Genomic DNA, 21,815 nt, shown 5'->3' on the forward strand with positions numbered 1-21,815 from the left:
TTTCCTTCTTTTCCATCATCCCTCAATTTATAGGAACATAGTATAGTTCATTGTCAGTTGATCAAGGGTTCAAATCGTGCATATGCATTCAGCAACAAAACCATGGCCCATTTCTGCACATGTACAGTGTTTGAAAATGTTCCTTTTTAGTATTGTTTAACAGTGTAAAAGTCTCTGGGGTCTTGCCAAGTTGCCCAGGCTATCCTCAAGCTTGCACTTGTCCTGTCTCAGCATCTAAGTTAGTGAGGGCTACAGGTGTGTGTCACTTTGCCCAGTTCAAAATGGCTTTTAATACCCACCTGGGCTTAACGCACAGAGGAAGTCTGCAGTGTAAGTAGGGATAGGCAGGTGAAAGGGTAACGGGAGAGCGGCCATGCCTAGAATTTCAGGGTGTTTTCCACAGCTCTGTTCTTTAACCTTTAGATTTCAGCAATTACTGAGTAGCTGGGGTTTAATTTGTTTTTGTTTTTTTTTTTTGGTGGTGGTGTTTGGGACTGAACTCTGGACCTTATGCATGCTAAACATGCTCTACTACTAAAACCTTCATTCCTTAAGTATCCCTGCTTCTGAAAACATTACAAGTTGGATATCCCTTATCCAAAATGCATGTAAGCAGAAGCTGCTTAGATTTCAAACCTCTTTTTAAAAGAATTTTGGAATATGTACATACTCATTGTAAGCTATCTCAGTGAGAGGCCCAAGTCTAAGCACAAAATTAATTTACATTTTAGGTACAGTTTATAGCTTGAAGGTCGCCATGTGCAATACTTCTAATGCACCTATGTTTTGACTGTGACCTGTCCAGGAGGTCAGGCAGGAACTTTTCTTTAGTAGTGTCACTTGGGAGCTCAAAAAGTTGTGACATTTTGGGGCATTTCAAATTTTCAATTTTCAGATGAGGAATGCTCAACTGAGAAAGAATATGAAATGCAGCCCCTGCGCTCTCTCTGAAGCTCCAAGCACTGTGTGTAGACCTCCCTGGATCCCCGGCTGTGTCCTACCTTTGTTCCTTTACCCGAGACTCTTCTTTGCCTCTGTTCTGTAACAGCTGTTCCTCTTCTAAATGAAGACCCCTTTACCATTGGTAACTTCATGGTTGCAGCTCTCTCCCTGGGTGTCTTTATTGTGCTATCACTTTTATCTCTTTGGGGGTCTTCTCTACTAACCTGTAAATTTCCTAAGGTCACTACCCTTGTGTGATTCACTGTTTTGTTTGCTGTGTTAGGAATCTAACCCAGGCTCTCAAACATGCTAGGCAAGTATGTTCAACCAGTGAGCTACATCCCTAGCTCTGTTTGATTTTTTTTTTTAACCTGGATGCCTAACACAAAGAAGCTGATAAAGTACTCAATACAAAATTGTTAAATGATTGAACATAAATACAGTTACTATTAATATTTTTAAGATATAAGCCCAGTGTGGTGGCACAAGTCTGTAATTCCAGCCCTTGGGAGGCTGAGTCAGGACAATCACCAGGAGTTGGTGGCCACCCTGAACTACATGGTGAGACCTTGTCTCATCCCCCCAAATAATAATAATATTTTAGGACATATACTACTTGGCAAAAAATTCCTCTATTTCTGTATTTTGCTAATTCTTTGCTAATATATTATGTACCTACTCCTGGGAAACAATCAGGTAACTGTAGAATGACCAGGAGATGGCTGAAAGAAAAATTTTAAATATTGATCAGGAATAAGATTTCATTTCAGTAGAAAAGTAAGCAGAAAAGTTGAAACTTCATAAATCAAGATACAAATATTATAAAGTACTACATTACAGCAGTGGTAACAGAATCCCAAAATCCTGGATTAGGGTAAACCACAAGTTTTATTCAGGCAATATCAGAGGATATTTTTTTTGTGATATTTAACAGTACTTTTGGAGAACAGTGGTTTACCATAAAGGTTTTATTACTATGTGTCCTAATAAAGACTTGGGGATAGGATATTACGTTTGCATGATACTAACTAAAGGTATCCTTTCAAAACTTGATGCATGATGATAAGAGAGGAGTCGAGGTGCCTGGATTCTCAGTTTACTTTTGATATACATTAGCTTCTAAATCTCATTTTTCTCATTTTTAACAGGAATTAAATTTATCTGTGACTGTATCCCTAGTGGAAATAAGAAAGGTCATGTGATACAACTGGGGGGAAAGGAAGTTGCTTTAAATTAAATGTGCCAACCGTGAGTAATGTGAAATTTGAGTAGAGGTAAGTAATAGGAATGGAATGACGGGTAATTAGAAGATAGTAGCTAGAAATGAGGAGTCCAGTGGTCAACAGGCTCTTTCCGTAAAGGTTTAGGTAGTAAACATTCTGGGTCACAGCCCCTAAGCAGCCCGGACAATCTGTTAACCAGTAGACGTGGCAGTGTCCCTTACCACTGTGTGAGCGGACCCCAAACTTTGAGTTTCACAGAGTTTTCACGCCACAGAAATTATTCTTGTAATTTTTTCCCACCACTTGAAAACAGGCTGGCTGGATTTGGCACTGGGGCCATTATTTGCTGTCCTTTGTGTCTTATACTAACAAAGCCACTCCAGTTTTAAAGGGGAATAAGTGAGAAGCGTAGAACAGCGGTCTAACTAGAGCTTTGAGGTGGAGCAAGAGCGTTCCAGACCCTAAAGAAGCAGTCAGGGGTGTAAGGGCCTTGGCATGCCGCGGTGTCTGTGAAGGGGTTCAAGAGCTGGGTTGTTGGCAGCCGGTGATGGAAAGGACAGCTGGAAGGACGAAGAGAGAACAGAAGAGCATTGCCACCGGTCAGAAGCTTGCTGGTGACCACCGAGGCTCTTTTCCTAAAGCTGTATGATTTGAGCTGTAGGAGACTGGAAAGATAACATGTGGTGCAAACTGGAAGCCGTGGGTTCAGAGCAATCATTTGAGGAGCTGGCCATTGAACTGCGAGACAAGCAGACAGTGGCAATGTCTGATTCCCCTCCATTAAACCATGGCTTTTTATTAAGCTTCAGGCTGCCTGGCTATCTCTTCAGAACTTATCAATTTAACGAGCGCACGCACTTACCCCATGCTGGGTACTGTCCGAGGACTTTATCCATAATAACTCATCCTGTTCTGCTGATAACCCTGTGATACACATCCTCTTCCTCCCTTCCTGTTACAGCTGGGCAAACAGCTGCGTGTGGAGCGATCCCCTCACCTCTTACGAGCTTCTGGGGACCTGGACTGAGTGGCTACAGAGTTGGGGCCTTCACTGTTAGGTTAAAGCTTCAAGATTCCCAGCTATGAGCTGAGCAACTTTAAAACCTTAGGCTCTTCCTAAATAAGTGTGATGAAGAAGCATGCAGATTATATGATATAAATGTGTCCCTGTGCTTACCCCGATACACAGAAAATAAAGAGATGACAGTATTGCTGGGGGAAGCTTTATCATTAATAAGCTCTCTAAAAACACTACTTAATATGCATCCAAGAGAATGAATAAATGTGATCGTTTACTTGGTGCATTACCTGCATTGATGGGGTTATGGAGCAGCTCGGGATAACCCTGGAAGGATGGGGTGCCCCAGGACCTGGATGGAGGGAAGCGCACTTCCTGCCTGCACACCTGGCCTCAATGGGTGAGGAAACAGCGCGGCACTGTCTTCCCACAACTGTGGCTACTCAGTGACAGACTGTGTGTTGAGCGAGAGAACCTGCCCCATGCCTGAGTCCAGTTCTCTGCATATTTGAAGAGGGAACAAGAGCGATTCTGTACCTGGTCCTGAGGGATTGGGGATGTCCCACAGCCTGTGCATGTCCTCCCTCTTGAGAGCGAAAGCCAGAGGATTCGTTGTAGAGTCTCCTCCGATTTAATATGGCACAGCCTGACCACTTCCCACAGAAGGCCCATTCAGTGCTGCCCAACTGTCATTTCCCATTGCATTTACAACCTTCTCATCCCCCACACCATTTGTTTATTGTGGGATAACGTAAGGTCCACGAGGGCAGGGATTGCGCCTGTTTCCTGAGGGATCTATCCCGAATGAGTGTCAGTAAGTGCGCAGTGTTTACTTTTTTAATGCATGAGTCTGTGCTCACTTGCTGTGGTTGTGTACACATGAAAAGCTCCATAGTGACAGGACTGAGCATATTCACAGTCCGTTGTCTTGAAAGAATAATTTGTTTTCATTGGGTGTGATGGCGCACGCCTGTAATCCCAGCACTCGGGAGGCTGAGGCAGGAGGATCATTGTGAGTTCAAGACCACCCTGCACTACAAAGTGAGTTCAAGGCCAGCCTGAATTGCATAGCGAGACCCTATCTCAAAAAGACATTAAAAAAAAAAAGAATAATTTGTTTTCGATTGGAAGTGTGTGTAATGACACTTAACCTTAAAAACTGTGGATTGCGAATAGGGCTTTCTGCCCTGAACGTACCTGTCTCTAACGCAATGAGCGGGGTGAGGTCACTTGCCCATAACTTGTTTTGTGCAGGGGAACTTTGCTCCCTCACTTCAGGCAGCTGTATAGTTTGATTTGCTGTCTTAGGTGTTACCCGTTTTCATCTGCCAGTGTAATTAGTGTTAAGCAAAGCTACGTAAAGGATGAATGAATACAAGTTGGAAATCTGTGATACGCACGGCAGTGTGTTTTCTTGTTTGCTTTTGTTGTTCAGAACCTAAGCTGGAAGGGATAAAGTGTTTGAGGAGGCACCATTCCAAAGCTTTCCCTGGAGGGGGCCCCTTCTATAAATTTTATTCTTTGACTAAGAGCCTTTGTTATAAACTAAATGTTTTGAATTAGTGGATTATTACATTTTTCCATTTAGTTACAAGTCTGGCCCAAAGCTATGAAATATGAGGTCCTCTAAGTTGTTTCAAAAACTGTGATGAAGTGGAGCTGGGGTGAGAGGTGAGCAGTGTTCTGTCCCTTGCCCTTTTCGTATCTCTTGATCTGTATTTTCTTTTTCACTCCTCCTGGAATATGTTTTTCTAGTGCTTCCTTACACCCCATTTCTGATTCCTCCCTTTGTGTTTGTTTCCCCATTTCTCAGAGATTGGTTTCAAATGCGCCAAAGAAACAACTCACTACAGTGGGCCGGAGTTAGGAGTAATCTGCACAGTGCTTGGGACTTCTGCCTGGGGAGCAGTTGTGAGATTGTTGAGCTGGGCACGTAGGTGAGAATTACGTTCCGAATAAAGATGAAAAGGATGAGGGGTCCTCATCTAATTTCTCATTTGGAGAAGTTGTGTTCAGGTTTTTGTTTTTATTTCTTTTTATTTTGGTTCCGGGAATCAAACTCAGGACCTTGCACTTGCCAGGCAGGCACTTGTGCCGCTGAGCTACATCCCCGGCTGTGTTCAGGTTTTCCAAGAGTTGTGGCGGCTGGATACAAGTAAGATCACGCTGCGGAACGCACAGTACTGGTTCACAGTCACTGGCAAAGAAGGGTGAGGAGTCTGGGCATCGTTATTTGCATAAAAATGCACCGGGCCATCCCTCACAGCTCCTTAGAGATTCTATTGTAAAGTTTTACTGCTTATAAATGCGCCTTTGGTCTGGGAGGCAGGGCCGGGGGGCGTGGTCAGCAAACAATAGTTTGGTTCTTTTTTTCTCCTGTGTCAGTTCAAATCCCAAATCCCACACACCGCAATTAACTGGAGAGTCAAAGAATCAGCGCGGCATTGCTCTCAGACTTGCGGGCTCCTGTAAAACGACCTGGATGTCCACAGCGGCCTGCTGAAAACGGGGAGCGTGTTTGTTTAGTCTTGATTTCCGAGGAGGAAAATCTACTGCGTTTTTGCAGACTCCAGGGAGGAGGAACTTCTGGTCTATGCCCGAGGAAGTGGATGAATGAGCAAGCGAGCGCGGGGCAGAGAGCCTGGTGCAGCTATCATGCAAATAAGACTGCGATTGGCTTTCTCTTTCTGCGCCCGTTGTTACTGGCTGCTCCTAGCCTTCAAGATTAGGTTTCATGGGAGTTTTTCAGGTTCAAGGACTGCTAATGGGTTGTAACTGCCTGACAATAAACTCAACCTCTGAGTTCCAGCCGTCCCCACAGACAGGGGAGGACGGGAGACAGGAGGAAGAAAGTTAGAATCTGGGGCAGAAGAGCGCAACTTGCCACCTGCCCGTGGGACTGAGGTTTTAATGTGATTTACACCCCTAAACCCTATGTAGGCGCTCCAGACATGGTGGTGTTCATAAATGCAAAGATTAAGTCTTTCATTAAGCTTTTTAAGAAGAAAAGTAAGTAATTCCTTTTCTCCCTCCACCTATTGTGTGTGTGTGCATACGTGCATGCTTGTGTGTTTTATGCGCGCCTCCGTCCTTTGGAGCAAAGGAATGAGAGTGTGAAACAGCATGATTGGCTTGAGCTAAACTCCACTTTCTGCAGGTTGTTGAAATGCCTCTGACTTCTGTGACTGTAGGACCATGGTATGTGATCTTGGCATGTCTTATTTATTTATGGTTGGGATTTTAAGTGACTTCACTTCTTTTGTACTTCTCCAAAGAAGTCTTTAAAGAAAAGGGAAGTCTTGGTGTTTACCTCGTCTCCCTTGATACACAGGGTGTTGTTGTCGATCCTTTCGCCTGCCTGGCAGCCTTTAGGTAATGTGTCACACACACACTTTTGGTGGGGATGCCTCTGGCACTTTGTTATATGTTTAAGACCTCAAGGTCAGACCGTCTAGACGGACCAGTGAGGGTTGTGAAGCATGGAGCTTTTGTGCTGGCTTCATTGTGTACTTTCTGTGGGTTTAAGTGTAATCCAGGTGCTCCTTCATGCCTTGAGAATATAATTTTTCACAATGACGGCCTTTTTTTCCATGTGGTTACTGGCTTATTTCAGTTTAGTTTTTGGATCAGTGACTTAAACTGGATCTGTGTGCATGGGTGGGGACATTGGTAAGAGCAGCTTTGGAAAAAGCAACAAAGAAACTCCCCCCGCCACCACCCTCACCACCCTCTGCCTCTTTCCTGTTCGCAGGCCGGCTTTGGGGAGACTGGTAAAATCTGCCCTGGCGAGAGCGAGTTAGGTCAGGGAAGAGACGACTGACTGCTGTTTCAGAGCAGCCGGGCCGTGGTTGTGCGCTGGGGTGAATGGTGTGATGATTACACAGACTCAGGTGCTGTTGCTTGGATTTCATTGTGACTGGCAAAAAGGAAAAGTTTCAGCTTTCCGTCTATGAAGGATGGTAGTAAATCTTTGAAATAAGTGGGCATTAGCTCATTGTAGTGAGCGTCATAATGACCTCTGGGAACCCTTAGGGGGACCTGTGGCCAGTTTGGCACCTTGCTAGACTCGGAAACGTATGTGGGCACGAAGCCAGGTCCTTGTGGATCTCGTGCACAGAGGTGGACGGTTTACACACAGGCAAAACATTTATTCTGCAAGAGATTACACACAACATTAGGCTTTTGTCAAACATCGTAAGCACAAAGCAGATAGGGTATTTTTGCTTTTAACTTGATGTCTAGTTCTCAATGTCTGTTTTCCCATTTAGCAATTTATGGAAAGGGTGGGATTCTTTGAGAAAGACTCATAGGATTCATAGGATCTTAAAATTTAGTAGCGATAGGAAAGGTAGTTTTTGAGGTGAGAGCTGAATTATGGTGTAGGGTTACAGGGAGGTTGAGAAAAACATAGTTCTTTCTTAGTGGTGGTTTGAAGTTAGGGGCTCCTTCAGAATAGTGTCCACTGTCCCTTCCATAGCCAGGCTTCACACGGGCTACTTCGTGAGCTAAGAACTTTACATAAATGAGTTCATTTGATTGGGTGGGGGCAGATTGAACCCAGGGAGTCACATCTCCAGCCCCTTTGTTATTTTACTTTGAGACAGAGTCTCACTAAGTCGCCCAGGCTGGCCTTGAACTCGAAGTCCTCCTGCCTTAGCCTCCTAAGTAGCTGGGATTACAGGTGTGCACCGCCATGACAAGCTGGTTCATCATAACAGTAATGTAAGTGTGCTGTGGGCTGTGTTTAGTTAACTTGAAATATGTTCGAATCGACCCAATGTTTGTGTATGCCTTTGTGCTGTACATTGGCAATCTGTCTTGTTTTTTTTTTTCTTTTTCCTGGTATTAGGACTCAAACTCACGACCTTCCGCTTGCCAGGCAGGCGCTGTGCCGCTGAGCCAAATCCCCAGCCCCTGGCAATCTGTCTTATGAGCTTGTTGTTAGGGCCACATTATGTTGTCGCCAAGGGTGTTTGTGGTGGAAACTGCCCAGCGGAGGTCAGAGTTGGGACTGGCCTCTGACTCACTGTTCCAGTGTCTGCTGATTTTACAAGCATTCACCTTGACACCTCACAGAAGTGCCTCAGTATGGGGTGGGGGCTTTCTCTCGTTTCTCTGATGCCTGGATTATGTGGCAGAGCTATAGAAGGCATTTAAAAGTTGCTGATGAATTTGTTTGGGTGTTCTTGGCTTCATGCAGGGGTTTGTGCATAGTCCAGCTAAGCTAGTATTGTCGGGAAAAATGAAGTAAAGAGGTCTCAAGCCCTGGGGGGATAAAAGGAAATTATTGTAGAGATTTACCTTAATCTCAGGATTGTCTACTATTTCTCCATCTAATGTTTTAAACTCCTGTGTTAGGGAAAATAATTGAATTGGACTGTGTTGAAAAAATTCAACTTCATTGTAATTTCTAAAAGCATTTTATTGTAGACATATTCTGTGAAAGCAATAATTTAGAGAACTTTTTATAGCATAAATGGATCTCCATGTCTGTTCTACCATCCCATATATTAAGTTGAATGTGTATGCAGATTTTTAAAAGATTTATTTAAATTTATGACAGTGATGTTTTAAAATAATGCTATAGCTGGGCATGGTGGCACTCACCTGTGATCTTAGCAGTGGGGAGGCAGAGGCAGGAGGATCATTTTGAGTTCAAGGCTAGCCTGGGCTACATAGTGAGTTCAAGCCTGCACTGCAAAGTGAGACCCTTTCTCAAAAATAAAGAAATAAAATAATGCTATAGAAGGGAAAGATTTGATCTCAATTTCCTGGTAGGAAATTTGTTTCTGTCAAGACAAGCTAATATTTACCTTTTTTTTTTTGGTCTTTTTGAGACAGGGTCTTGCTATGTAGTTCAGGCTGGCCTTGAGCTTACTTTGTAGCCCAGGCTGGTCTGGAACTTGCAACAATCCTCCTGCCTCAGCCTCCCAAGGGCTGAGGTTACAGGTGTGTGCCACCACGCCTGGCTAAGCTAATATTTACTGATACATACATTCTATGTATGTATCTACCATTGAATAACTGGTCTTGTGGAGGTGGTGGAGTTAGGTAGGACTTGCAGGTCTGTCAGTTTTGTCACTTGTTATTCTAATTTGGCAGGGCTAGAGGACTAAGATCTAGGTTGAGGAAATAGTTCTGTGAAAACGTTGCGTGGCAAATGGACAGTTTCGGCTTTCTCCGCACAGGGAGAACATGGTAGTCAAGACCCCTGGAGTCAAAGGTTTGGTCTCATTCAGACCTTGCCCAGGGTCTCCTTGCTGGTCCTTAGCTGTGGATATGTTAGACCGCCCCCAGGCCTGATCTTGGTGGAACAAATTGGGAGTCAGGGAAGCTTAATTCGACGTCTGAATTTGTTCTTTCTTTCCGTAGCGGTCTCCAACCTTGACGAGGAGAGCCGCTGGACAGTGCACTACACAGCTCCATGGCACCAGCAGGAGAACGTGTTCCTTCCCAGCACCAGACCCCCCTGTGTGGAGGACCTGCACCGCCAGGCCAAGCTCAACCTCAAGTCGGTGTTGAGGGGTGAGTAAGACGCCCCATCCAGAGCTGGAGCGACTGGTGGAACTGCCAACAGAACAGGACTGCTCTCTGTGAAAGATCTACTTGTACTGAATATATAATATGCCACACCTTCATAGATATAACCTAATATATTCCAGAAATGTTCTGTTCCTCAGAGGAACTTGCTTATTCCCAGATAGGCAAATCTGCCTTCTGAGAACCCACTTCTGATTTGAAACCGATGGGCTGCATGTGGAAACCCTTTGTGCCCATCTAATCCAAAGAAATTCCTGCTGATGCGGGAAAATTCACCATTGGCTTTTAAAAGTGACTGTTAGAAGCTGGGCGTGGTGGCGCATGCCTGTAATCCCAGCGTTCAGGAGGCTGAGGCAAGTGGATCTTTGTGAGTTCAAGACCAGCCTGGGCTACAAAGTGAGTTCAAGGCCACCCTGAACTTCATAGTGAGACCCTGTCTCAAGATAAAAAAAATAAAAAATTTTTTTAAAAAGTGATTGGTAGTATTCAAAGCAAATTTGTTAAAGCTGGTACTTCTTAGTGGTTTGTAGCGTAGGTTCAGGCAGGTGTGCCCAACCTGTGGGCTGTGCCCTGTTTATTTTCAATGTGATGGTAAACAATATTTAAAAATAAGAGAAGTTTCATTACACTGACCATATTGTATATTTTCTGTGTGGCTCAGGCCAAAAGTTTGGGCACCCAAGGAGGAGAATGATATGTAGACTTTGATGCAGCGCTAAATGGTTTGGTTTGTTGGAAACTGGGTGGTGCTGAGCCAGGCTCCCCAGAACCAGAGTTGTATAAGCCGCTAGGCAAGGTAGGCGGCAGTCGGTAGGAAATGTAGGAGGAACGTATTCCCATGTGTAGTGTAAGACTCACTTTTACTTCAACTTCTTGGTGTTACAAGGCATAAATGTATGGTCAGAGGGCTTCCGAAAGATGACAAGGCAGACAGTTCCTCAGAGAGGAAGGAGACATTTGTAAAATACAGAGACTTTCATGAAACCAGGAAGTAAAATTCTTACCCTAGCAGATTTCTCCTACCATACAATCTTTGGGATATAAGTGTACAAAAGAAATATTGATTGTTTATCTGAAATTTAATTAAACCGGGCATCCTTCATTCCATTTACTTGTGGAGCACTTAAATCTGGGAGAAATTCTGATGTTGATTCAAGGAAACATAGGGTGAGTTCCTCTTTAATTTTTTATGAGAATTTTTACTTCTCCACCAGTCATCTATTAGGTGATTCCTCCTTTGATGTAGCAGTGCCGGAGAGCATTTATTAAATACTTAACCATAACACCAGCACAGAGCTAAGCCGCTTATACTATCGTCTCATTTAATTCTCACAATAATCCTGCTACTCACTTGAGCTATGCCCAGAGGAAGACATAGATTAAAAGCTTGCCCGAGGTCTCAGGAGCTATTTAGCAGTGGGGCCAGGGTTTAAACATGGACAGTCTGAGGCTGTAGGCTCATTTCTTAGCTGGTACACTAAATTGGCTTCCACAGCTTTGTGTTAGAAATCTGTTGTTTTGGAAGAAGGGGAGATTCTAAAGGCAGAGTCTTAGGCATTTACTATTTATTTACTTATTTTTGTCTTTTTGAGACAGGGTTTTGCTATGCAATTCAGGTGGCCTTGTCACTTTGTAGCCCAGGCTAGCCTCAAACTCACAGCAATCCTCCTGCCTCAGCCTCCCCAGTGCTGGGATTACAGGCTTGTACCACCATGCCCGGCTGTGTCCTAGGAATTTAAACTTGTACCTATCATGTAAATCACAATGTGGAAATGCCAAAAATTGCTCTGTGAAAATTGAAGAAAACAATATCAACTTGAAGACAATAACAGAGCTTTGGTATTCTATTCTGAACAGAATTACACAGACATTTTGTCTTAATATAATATAATATAAATATATGTTTTTAGATAAGGCATCACTCTGTAGTGCAAGTTGAACTCACTGTGTAGCCCAGGATGATCTCTAACCACAGCAGTCCTCCTGCCTCAGCCTCCTGGGTGCCAGGATTATAAGCAGCTCTCTCTTTAACATTTTACAATGCTTAGATTATCTCATGCATCTGGCAGCATCTCGTGTCTTACAGTTTTAGCACTGGACTGCCCAGAAACAAGGCCGTTACTGCATTTCCTTTTTCACGTAGTCTGAGCAACCTCTGTGTTCAGTGACTTCAAATTGAACCAGAAGGATGGCGTTGGTGCAGCCTTGGAGTTGCGCTTTGCGCTTCATTCCCTTCATGGTACTGGTTGCTTAGTGTACCTAAATCCAAACAACATTTCTCCCAGACCCCTGTGGTTCCCAGCGATTCATCATACAGGTAAATCGCAACAGGGATCATCTGTGTCGTAGTTCACCTTGCACCCTGAGCACTGACTCAGAGCTGCCGATCCAGCGGGGCCCGAGGCGGTGCCTGGCTTGCGTCCCTCTGTGCTCCTCTGCCTGTCGCTGTAGGGACCCACGTTGGTGAAGGCGTGTGTGGTTCGCCCGTTCAGGCCCGGCTCTTCTGATCCCTCTCCAGGAAAGTATGCCTCACTGCCAAGTTCGTGTGTGTTCATGTTGTGGATCAGGACGCGCCTCCCCCTAGAGACCAAACATCTGAGTGTAGGTGGACGCTCTTGTGCTCTTTCCACTCAGTGCCTGCATGTACAGTATCGGTGCCGGCTTTGCCTAAACTTGAATTTTAGTTTGAAAAGATAGATGGTTTCGTAATTGCTTTAGTGTCCTAAAAGCGTTCATCAGAGGGATGTTCTGTTAATAAAATTCATGACTTTGGAAGTTCTTGTGCTTAACTTCTAAAGATGGATTAAAAATAAAAACCCTTAAGGGGTTTGAGATGAATAACTTTCTGAACGGTGCTGGGAGGAGTGAAATGAGAAGGAGTGTCTAAGTCCTTTTATTCTTCATTATTTACTTTTAATCAGGTGCACAGAAGACCACATACTCTACCCACATGGTCTTAGCAAGCCGAGGTAAACAGCTGGCAATGTTACTGCCCCACTGCCAGCAATGATAATAAGAAAGATAGAAATCAAGAAAGACACCCAGTCACTGAACACCCTGAATAGGTATGCTGTTGAGAAAAGCTTGACATTATATAAATTCTCACATTAAGTCAATTCACCCTCGACATTCCTTACTTAGAAATCTAGGAAGGCAGCTAATTATTCACATGAGTCATGTGTGTTGTTCCTCCTTTTATTCTCACTGTCCATGACTTTAAGGAAGGGACGTTGAACAACAGGTGGGTGCTTTTTACCATCTTAAACACTTTCTGCATGAATTATCCCATCAGTATTTATGGAAAGCCAGGCTGTCCTTGTAAGGACCACAAAATACAGAGGGGACTGATACAGTGAGTACTAACAGATCAGTAACCAACTGTGTACGCATATATTTTATATCTTTACATACATGGCTACAATGACTCATGTTAGCTTTGTCTGTACTACTCATGGGCCCTCAGGACCCATATATTTAATTTTATTTTTTATAAAATAAAAAATGTTTATGCTACATTTTTATTTGTAAAGGTATTCTGTAAAAAATCGATTTTCAAAACACTTGGGACCAAGTGTCTTACAGGTCTGATTAGAAATTGGCATTCTTCCAGCGTCCCATTGGGTCGCAGTTCTGTCCTCGCTGCTGGGCCAAATGGTGCCTGTTTTTCTCTCGCTGTCAGCAGGTTGTCTGGGCTCTTCTGTAACAGGCTGTCCATTCCCTGTAAGTTTTCCTGCTTTTCTGGGCGTGTGTGCGGGAGCCACTCTGGAACGCAGATCTTCCTTAGTTAACTGTGTCCCACAGGTTTCAGGGGAGATCCGGCAGAATAGCAGGACTTTTTTCCCTGTGGAATTGTAGACACCAAGCATGCCTGCGCTGTGGGTTAAAGGAATGTGGAAATGCTCGGTGGTCTATCAAGTGGCTGAGGAAGACAGGCTGCTGAAAGATGTTTTATGGAAAAGTGAAGTTTAAGTTATTACCGAAAGGCAAGGCATAGACACAGTGTAATCAGTACTGGAGTATCGGTTCTGCACTGTGCCGGGAATTTTAATCTGAACTGATGACAGCTCATGGGCCACAGCTTTAAAGGGCTGAGCCTGCTGGTGTGGTTGAAAGCCCAGTGGTGCCGGCTGTGGTGGTATATGCCTATAATTCCAGCGTTCTGGAGGCTGAGGCAGGAGGATCACCATGAGTTTGAGGCCAGCCTGGGCTGCATAGTAAGTGCAAGACCAGCCTGAAAAACCACAATTATCTTAAAAAACCAAACCAAAACAAATACTTTGGTGCAAGGGAGGTGTATGGGAGGCATGGCAGGTGCAGAGGGAGGACTGGAGGAGCACTGGCAGAGCTCCCCCCCATGTGCCCACCCCACTGCCAAGGAGATGGGCTTTTCAGGTGTGTAAGCTGGCACGAGAATCTCCCACACTTGGCACCGGATCCATTAGAGACCTTTTGTGTTGGCTGTTGGATGGTCTCTGGAGAAGATTTGTGGTCGCACTCTTCGCTGGAATATTTTGGTTTTGATTTGTTTTAGTTACTAGAAATGTAGGTAATTATGTACCGCTAGTAAAGATTCCAGTACAATCGAGATTTAAAAACAGTGTTTCGCTTTTTGATTGAACAAGATAGCTGGCTTGCAGTGCATAGTGAAGTTTTTTGTTGTTGTTATTTTTTGAGATAGGGTTTCAGTGTGTAGTTCAGGCTAGCCTTGAATTCACATGTTGATCCTCCTGCCTCAGCTTCCTGAGTGTTGTGATTACAGGCGTGCAGCACCACACCCCAACCATAGTGAAGTTTTGAAGATGGATCCCATGAGCATGAAGAGTTCACTCGGCATCTTACTGAATTTCCAGAATTCTATCTACTTTACCATGATTGTTTGAACCTTTCCTGAACTGCAGTGGAGGTAGATGTGATCATAAGGAACCTTTGCTAATTAGATTTTTTAAAAATCTGCTTATCTTTTAGCTTTACCTTTGTAAGAGCCCCGAGTACGTGGAAAGAGGGATGAGAGCAAGGGATGGCTTTAGAAGACTCAGAGTTTGATTCTTTGCGGCTTATATATTTTTCTTTGTTTAATTTTTATTTTTATTAGCGCATGTTTGGAGCACACAGCGAGTGCCTGTGCATGACGTCTTCATTCCTTTCCCAGCCCCCTCTCCTCCCTCTCCCTCCATCTCTGTCCTTGTTCTTTTGACAGCTGTGAACCTGTTGAAGATAGAAATATTATGTCTCATTGTTTAAGTCTCCATCCCCAAAAAGCCCAAGTGAAGAGAGAGACAAACATAATTTCTCACAGTATGTTTAACCCACAGTTGAGTCACGGTATCTCTGTAGACTCATGCCTGAGTTAGTTCACAGAACATCTGCTGTTGGTGTCGGAATCATTCTCTAGTCGCAGCTCTTCCCTGGAGAAGCACATTTTAGCAGGTCAGCGTGCTCCGCTGCTCTAGAATTAGAAGCGTGAATGCAGGGAGGAGTGTTCAGCTTTGGCCTGGGTTCCTCTCGGAGTCAGGGTTTTGTCTGTGACACCTGGAAGGACAGGAGTTGAGGACTTGCACTGTGCAAAGGGACTCCTTACCCCAGGTGATGAACAGGTCTGTGTGCCCAGGCTGTCCTGTTCCACATGAAGGAGTGGAATGCCTTTCTTAAAATTACACATTACTCTTTGCAGTAGGTCCAGCCGTGTCTCTTTGACTGTTCCTGACACCAGACTTTGTCTGAGGTGACTCTGTCCACCTCTCCTTGTCATGAAGCCTTGTGGGACGCTGTGGGCTTCTGTCCGGATTTAATGAGGAGCCTGGCTGTCATAGCTTTCTTTGTGCCTTGGGTACATGGGTCCCTGAGAAAGCACAGACGCCCTCTGTGTCTTTGGCTGCAGTCTCTCCCTGGGGCCCACTTCTCATAGGGCGAGGCAGGTGCCTTCACAGGTCTGGCCTTGTGGACCCTGGTTGAGAACTCTTTCAGCATGATGTGTCTGCCTGCCTTGTTCAAACTGTACTGAACATCCCAGTGGCTTTCCCCATTTTTTTTAAAGATATATAACATAGTCAGACACATAAAACATATACAGCTTAACAGTTACAACACAGACATCTATATAACCATTACTGAGGTTAAAAGAAAAAATAGAACATGACCTAAATTCTACGTGCTTCCTGTTCTTGCTTTCTAATAGGAAAAGTCTGGGTGTAATGACAGTTGCTTGGGTTTCATCTAGCTTAGACGAGAGTAGGGGCAGGTATTGTATAGGGAATAAACTGTTGTGTACTAGGTGTGTACCATTTGAGTTTAATTTTGAGTCTGGGGACTGGGGATTTAGCTCAGCGGCAAAGCGTCTGCCTGGTAAGTGCAAGGTCGTGAGTTCGGTTCCCGGTACCGGAGAAAAACCAAAAAAAATAAATAAATAAATACAATAATTTTGAGTCTGTTTCTTCTGCAATTTGAGCTTGTTTTCACATCTCTAAAGATCATAGTACCTATTTTTGTAGGAGGAAAGTGAAGTTCTACATGTGAAGTGTCTTCAAGTATCTGCCCCTCAGTGTAGAAGCAGTATTTGTAGAAGTGCTTGTTTTAATTTAAGAAGATGAAATACAGATACAATCTGTATTAGAATCTTCGCTGTGCAGAGGGGGAGAGAGAACTAGCACAGGGAACAGTGTTCATGGCAGTGACAGCCCCCGGTAGGTGATACTCGGGTTCATTTCATCCGTTCATTTCATCCGCACGAGCAGAGGACTCTTTCCCACTCACCTGGAGGGAGTGTCTATTCCCCCCATCTTTATAGATAGGCAGCCTGAAGCCAGAGAAGTCGGGTGGGGGGGCAGGCTCCTGATGTGAATCTGGCTGAGCTGTGGAGACCTCAGACCCCAGGGTCACAGAGGAGACATGCCCCTTTGGTGTCCCTGCCACCACCCTTGACTTTCTGAAAGTTCACAGGGGTAGGGCTCACCCTGGGAACCTAACGGTCCCAGACAGACATGGTTTCTTTAGCCTGTTAATTTAGGAAGTGCCCCTTAGCCAAAAGGTGTTAACTCCACAGTTGCTCCTGAAATCTCTCATCCCCAATTTTATGAACATTCAGATTAGTCTAAGAGGAAGAAAGGAAGCATCCTGTGATGGCAGGTGTGATTGTTTCATCTTAATGGCATGTGGTGCTTATTTTAGGGCTACAATAAACCATTAGTAACTCAGTAGACTTTAAAAAATAAAAGCGGCAAGGGCTAGGTAGATAAAAGTTTGAAAGCACCGTGCCAGTGATTTAACAGTTCAACTTGGCTATCTATTTTGCCTTGTTTGTTACTTTCTGAAGAATACTTGTAGAATCGATGTATAAAAGCAGGAGGTAGAATATTTTTAGCCAGAGAAAAATCATGTTAATTTTTTATAGGCAAAAATCCACTAAACTACCTCTGTTCACTTGTATTCTGTTTTATGTCATTTTCTAACTTAAACAAAAATAGGCATAGGGTTACGGAGGTTGGAGGAAGGGAATGTTATCCTGAAAAAGCCACTGAACAGAGGTAGGACATCGGCTTCGTCTCATCTGGCTAAACCACAGCAGCACTGCCTGCCACCGTGTTCTGTTGTCATTAACTGTTCCAGAAGGCGAGACCGGAAACCAGGATTCCGTCCTGGTGCTGTCGGTAGGCAGCTGTGGGACGTTGGGAATCACATTTTATTTTCGTCCTTGGCTTCCTTCTCTGGAAAACAATTTATGGTCTCTCACTCCCTTCTAAACTCTTAAAATGCTGATTGGCTTCGCGGGACTTAACTGAGCTCTGTAACCAACCGCTGAGCAAAAGTCCAGACAAAATGGGCTGTCTAAAAGCAAGGTGTGTTGACAGAGAAATTCTCTGAGCAGGTGTCACAGGTGACTCATTGGGCGGGAGTCAGATGAATGACTTGGCTGCTTTCCGCCCCCGGCTTCCAGCTAGCCCGGGAGATAAGGCATCTCTTTGCCCGGTAACCTGGGTACAAGGTTGGTGCTGGTGGTACAGTTGAGCTTCACCCCACCCCTGGGCGTTGTCTTTAAAACATAAATTTAACCATGCCTCGCCTAATTTACAAGTTCTTTCTCAGCTCCTGTTCAGGGCGGGTTAGAGCCTAATCTCTTTAACATCTGAGAGCCTTCATGAGCTGCCCCCACCCCTGCAGCCTCATCTGTGGAACCCCTCTTTCTCTCCCACACATCTCTAACTCCCGCCCACGCTTTTCTTCACCTTGTGCTTTTATGTGGAAGGATAAAGTCCCTCCACTGGGGCGCTAACTTGTCCTTTGTCTTGGTTACTTTTTTCTCGCTGCTGGGACAAAATACCTGACGCCCAAAATTAAGGAAGGAAAGGTTTATTTCGCTTACAGTTTGTGGAAGTTTCAATCCGTACTTGGAAGATTATAAGGCAGAGTGGCACGGGGCAGAGGGCTGCATCTCAGGGCGGCAGCACAGCAAAGCTGCCACCACACACACGCACACCACGGCGGAATCCGGGAGGAATGGCCTCAAGCACTTCTTCCTCTCCCTTACATATGCAAACTATCCACTCTGGGTGGGTGCAGCTCTCATACCCATATTCAAACTCTAACAGCCTGCCCCATTTCCGCATGAGGCTTTGGGGGGACACACAGACATAAACCATAACATCCTTCTTTTCTCTCCAGTACACACTCCAACCTGTCCCTTCTCCCTGCTGAACTATGGGCTCTCACACCTGGCCAACACCTGCCCCCACTCTGAGAATCATCCTGTGCAGACCTCAGTTCCCGCAAACCCCTCCCGGACTCCACATGTCTGCACGTGCCCACCCCACAGTGGGACCTGATGCCCTCCAGTGAAGTGCTCATGCCATCATGCCACGCTGTGTACCGTGCTCCACGCTTACGTCCTCCTGACAAGGACCCTGGTTCCTGCCACCTGTGCATTCCAGCACACAGTCCATCCCTTAGGGTTGTAGGTCCTGCTGTTGGTGCAGACCTCGAGGGCATTTGGAAAAGTCCCCTGGAACTCAGAACAAACATCTGAGCCCAAGCTAAGAACTGAGATGTTGGAGTGACCAGAGCAGGGATGGAAGGGCAGGGGGCGCCGGGCTGGAAGCTCTATTTCCAGGCCTGGGAAGAAGCCAGTAGGAGATCCGCTGGGGAAAAGAAAGTCAACCAGGGTGGAAGGCGGTGAACTCGGGCAAGGGTAGAGGCTTAGCGGTTCTGACCTCAGTGTTCTTAGGGAACTGGAGAAGTGTGTTTGAGATGGAGCCAGATCATGTTGAGGTTGTTCGTTGCATGGTGGAAATGTGGCCACACTTAGATTGTTGTTTATTCTTTGAATGACATTATTTGGTGCATTGTTAGCGCTTATGAATTTTTAAATTTTTTTTTTATATTTTGGAGTTTTCATTGTTGTTGTTTTTATTTTTTTGAGATAGGTTCTCAGCTATGTAGTCCAGGCTGGCCTTGAACTTGCAGGGATCCTCTTGCCTCAGCCTCTCAAGTGCTGGGATTACAGTTGTGCACCAGCAGGCTCAGCAATGCTTGTGAATTTAACTAAGTTGCCTTCTCAAAGATGAGTGATAGTGTAATTGAAGACTTATTTTTCCATGTGTAGTGTTCCTTAGACTTGGAATTTTTGTCCTTGGGGAAAGTTGCCCAACGTGGTGAAAGAAGGGATTAAATCCCCTGTTGGATAAGAAAAGAGCAAAGACCAAAACAGGAGATTAACAGAGTGGAAATCATAAACAGAAAGCGGCTATGGAGCTTCTGTTGGATTTGATGGCTTACGAAACCTCCCTAAAGTATGTTAGCCTGGAGGAAGTTCTTTCCTCAGTGTAGTCCGCCTGTAAGGAAACTCAGGTACAAGACAAAGGAAAACAGGAACAATTACTGCTTTTTCACGTAGGCTAGGGGACTTTTGCTCTTTTTTTTTTTTTTTAAATGGTAACCAACACACAAAAGATAGACCAGCAAAGACAGTCATTCAAATGCTCCAGGTCTGAACAAAGCACTGTGGGTTGTTGAAACAAAGGCTTTTTGTTTTCTTTTTGTGTCCATAGCCAGTCTGCTGTCTCAGCAATTCTATTTTAACTCCTGATAAAGTAACTTGAGTGGCCTCTCCATTTCACTCCGTGCGGCATAAAAACGCTACATGGATGGTCCTGTGGATGAGGGTTGTTATCGCTCCCCATACAGCCTGGGCCTCAGGAGCCGGCGCAGAATCTCTGCCGGCCACTTGATATTGAGTAACCTTGGTGATGCTCCTCCGCTGCCAGCGATAGAGCTTCTTAATTCCCACGTGAAATGAGATCACCTCCCAGCTGGCTGCTCCCGGTGATGCCTGGCTAGAGCTTCCAAACCTGCCCTCGTCCGTGTCAACCATGGGCACCAGAAAACTTCTGCCTTCATTTAAATCAGACGCAGTTCCTCCAGTCTCCTATCTTAATTTGGGCATGTGAGGAGAAGAAGTGTTAAAAGCAGGTTTTCCGTAAGAGCAAATGGCAGTTTAATAGTAATTGTTTCCATGGCCTGCTATGAAAACTGAAGCTAATAGTTTATCCAATGGCTTAAGTATTTAATTCCATTTTAATAGGAGAGATATTAACCTGAGAGGGAGATATTAATCAGAGAGGGAGATATTAATCAAAGTGGCCTTTTTAAAAAGCCCTTTTGCATAAGTGATGTTTAATGTCACTGAGGCAAATACTGCTTCTGGGACACAGGGAAGAAGATTCTTTCTAGTATGTGCGACTGTGTGTCAGCAAGTTCATCTCCAGCCTGGCTACACCGATGACCATGATTGCAGTGTTTTTTCCTCCTGTGATTCCACCTTCTCCATGGTTTATTTTACTAAATGAGAAATTGTAGGTTGAAATAAGAAGTCATGGGCATCGTATTAAAATAATCCGCAGGAAGTCTGCGCGTCATTTTTCTTTCTCCCTTGGCAGAGAAGCTCGACCATGTCAAAGGCGGTGTTCTGCCTCAGTTTCCTCTCTTCCACCCCAACTCCTCCCCAGAACTTGTCAGCAGCTCTCCTGTGACCTCTGTCCTGCTTGACCACAAAGCCTCTGGGCAATGACCACATAGTTTAGCTTTTTACTTGTAGATTTGATCGGTTTCCCTGAATTTCTAGTGAGACTGAATTTCTTGGGACAGCGACACTGCTTGAGCACTGAGAATCAGCTGTGGTGTGTCACCCCGCCCCACCTACTCTTCCTCCATCCTCTTACTTCTTGAATATATGAGGAGTTTTGGTGGGGGTCCATGTAATGGGAGGGCATTGCGTTTTGTATTGACGCTGGTCATGGCCCATAACCCCGAGACTATGATGTAAAACTGACACCGCAGACCACCAGCCAGACAGGAGGTCTCGGGGCTCGTGGGTGCAAAGTACTGCACAGATACGGTGCACTGGGCGAGTGAGGGGTCCTGCTCCTGCATCACGATCCTCACAGTGCCCTTTTAATACGCTGCCAACCAAATACAGGGGCTCGATTATTCATTCATTTAATGGATTCTTGGAGCAACTGCCAGCCTTCCACAGAGTCAGATCATGCAGTGCTCATTAACCGGTAGAAGGACTTTGGCTTTTGCTTTCAGTGCATGGAAAGCCATTGGAAGGACTGGAACCCACGAGTCACGTAATCTGACTCATCAGTGTTAAAAGGGCTGATCTAACCCTCGGTGAAAAGTTCACAGTAAAGGAACAGCGCTGTGGATGCAGGAGATGGGCTTGACTTTACTCAGCGGGCAGACGGTGGTTGAATCCGGAAGCTCCCCCTGCAGTTGTCACCCACGGGCCATGTTTGAATAAAAGCAAGAGCCTTGCAAGCAACCTACGGAACTCTTGACATGTTAAGGAAATTGTGACCTGTAAGCCACCTCCGGAGACCAAAATTAAAGCCTTTACTAAAACCAAACCGTTTAGGGACTAAAAGTAGACACCAGGCACAGCATTCTACTCTGTCCTGTCTCCCCTGCTGTTTGTCTTGGCAAGCAGCAATCATTAGGGACATCATGAAAGAAGGAGAACAGCCCTCTCTGTTTCCCCCTTGGACTTTTATCATTTCATATGAAATATGTAAGAAGTCTCCAATCATCAAAGCTGTGTTGCC

General features: G+C 44.9%; 1 protein-coding gene across 5 annotated transcripts in view; it reads left to right on the forward strand.

Annotated features, from left to right (window-relative positions):
* Nhsl1 (NHS-like 1) overlaps window positions 1-21,815 on the forward strand; it is a 220,024-nt gene that overhangs the window by 146,445 nt on the left and 51,764 nt on the right. For 4 of the 5 annotated variants that reach the window (XM_013516651.1, XM_005389272.2, XM_005389273.2 and 1 more), the window contains one exon: window positions 9,556-9,708. In XM_013516651.1, the coding sequence (XP_013372105.1) occupies window positions 9,556-9,708 (153 nt within the window). Of the gene's footprint in view, window positions 1-5,587; window positions 6,193-9,555; window positions 9,709-21,815 lie in introns of those variants that run through there. The other variant, XM_005389275.2, reaches the window with a different exon arrangement.

This window comes from Chinchilla lanigera, unplaced genomic scaffold, assembly GCF_000276665.1.
Source record: "Chinchilla lanigera isolate Chin_1 unplaced genomic scaffold, ChiLan1.0 scaffold00035, whole genome shotgun sequence".
In the NCBI taxonomy this organism is placed as follows: domain Eukaryota; kingdom Metazoa; phylum Chordata; class Mammalia; order Rodentia; family Chinchillidae; genus Chinchilla; species Chinchilla lanigera.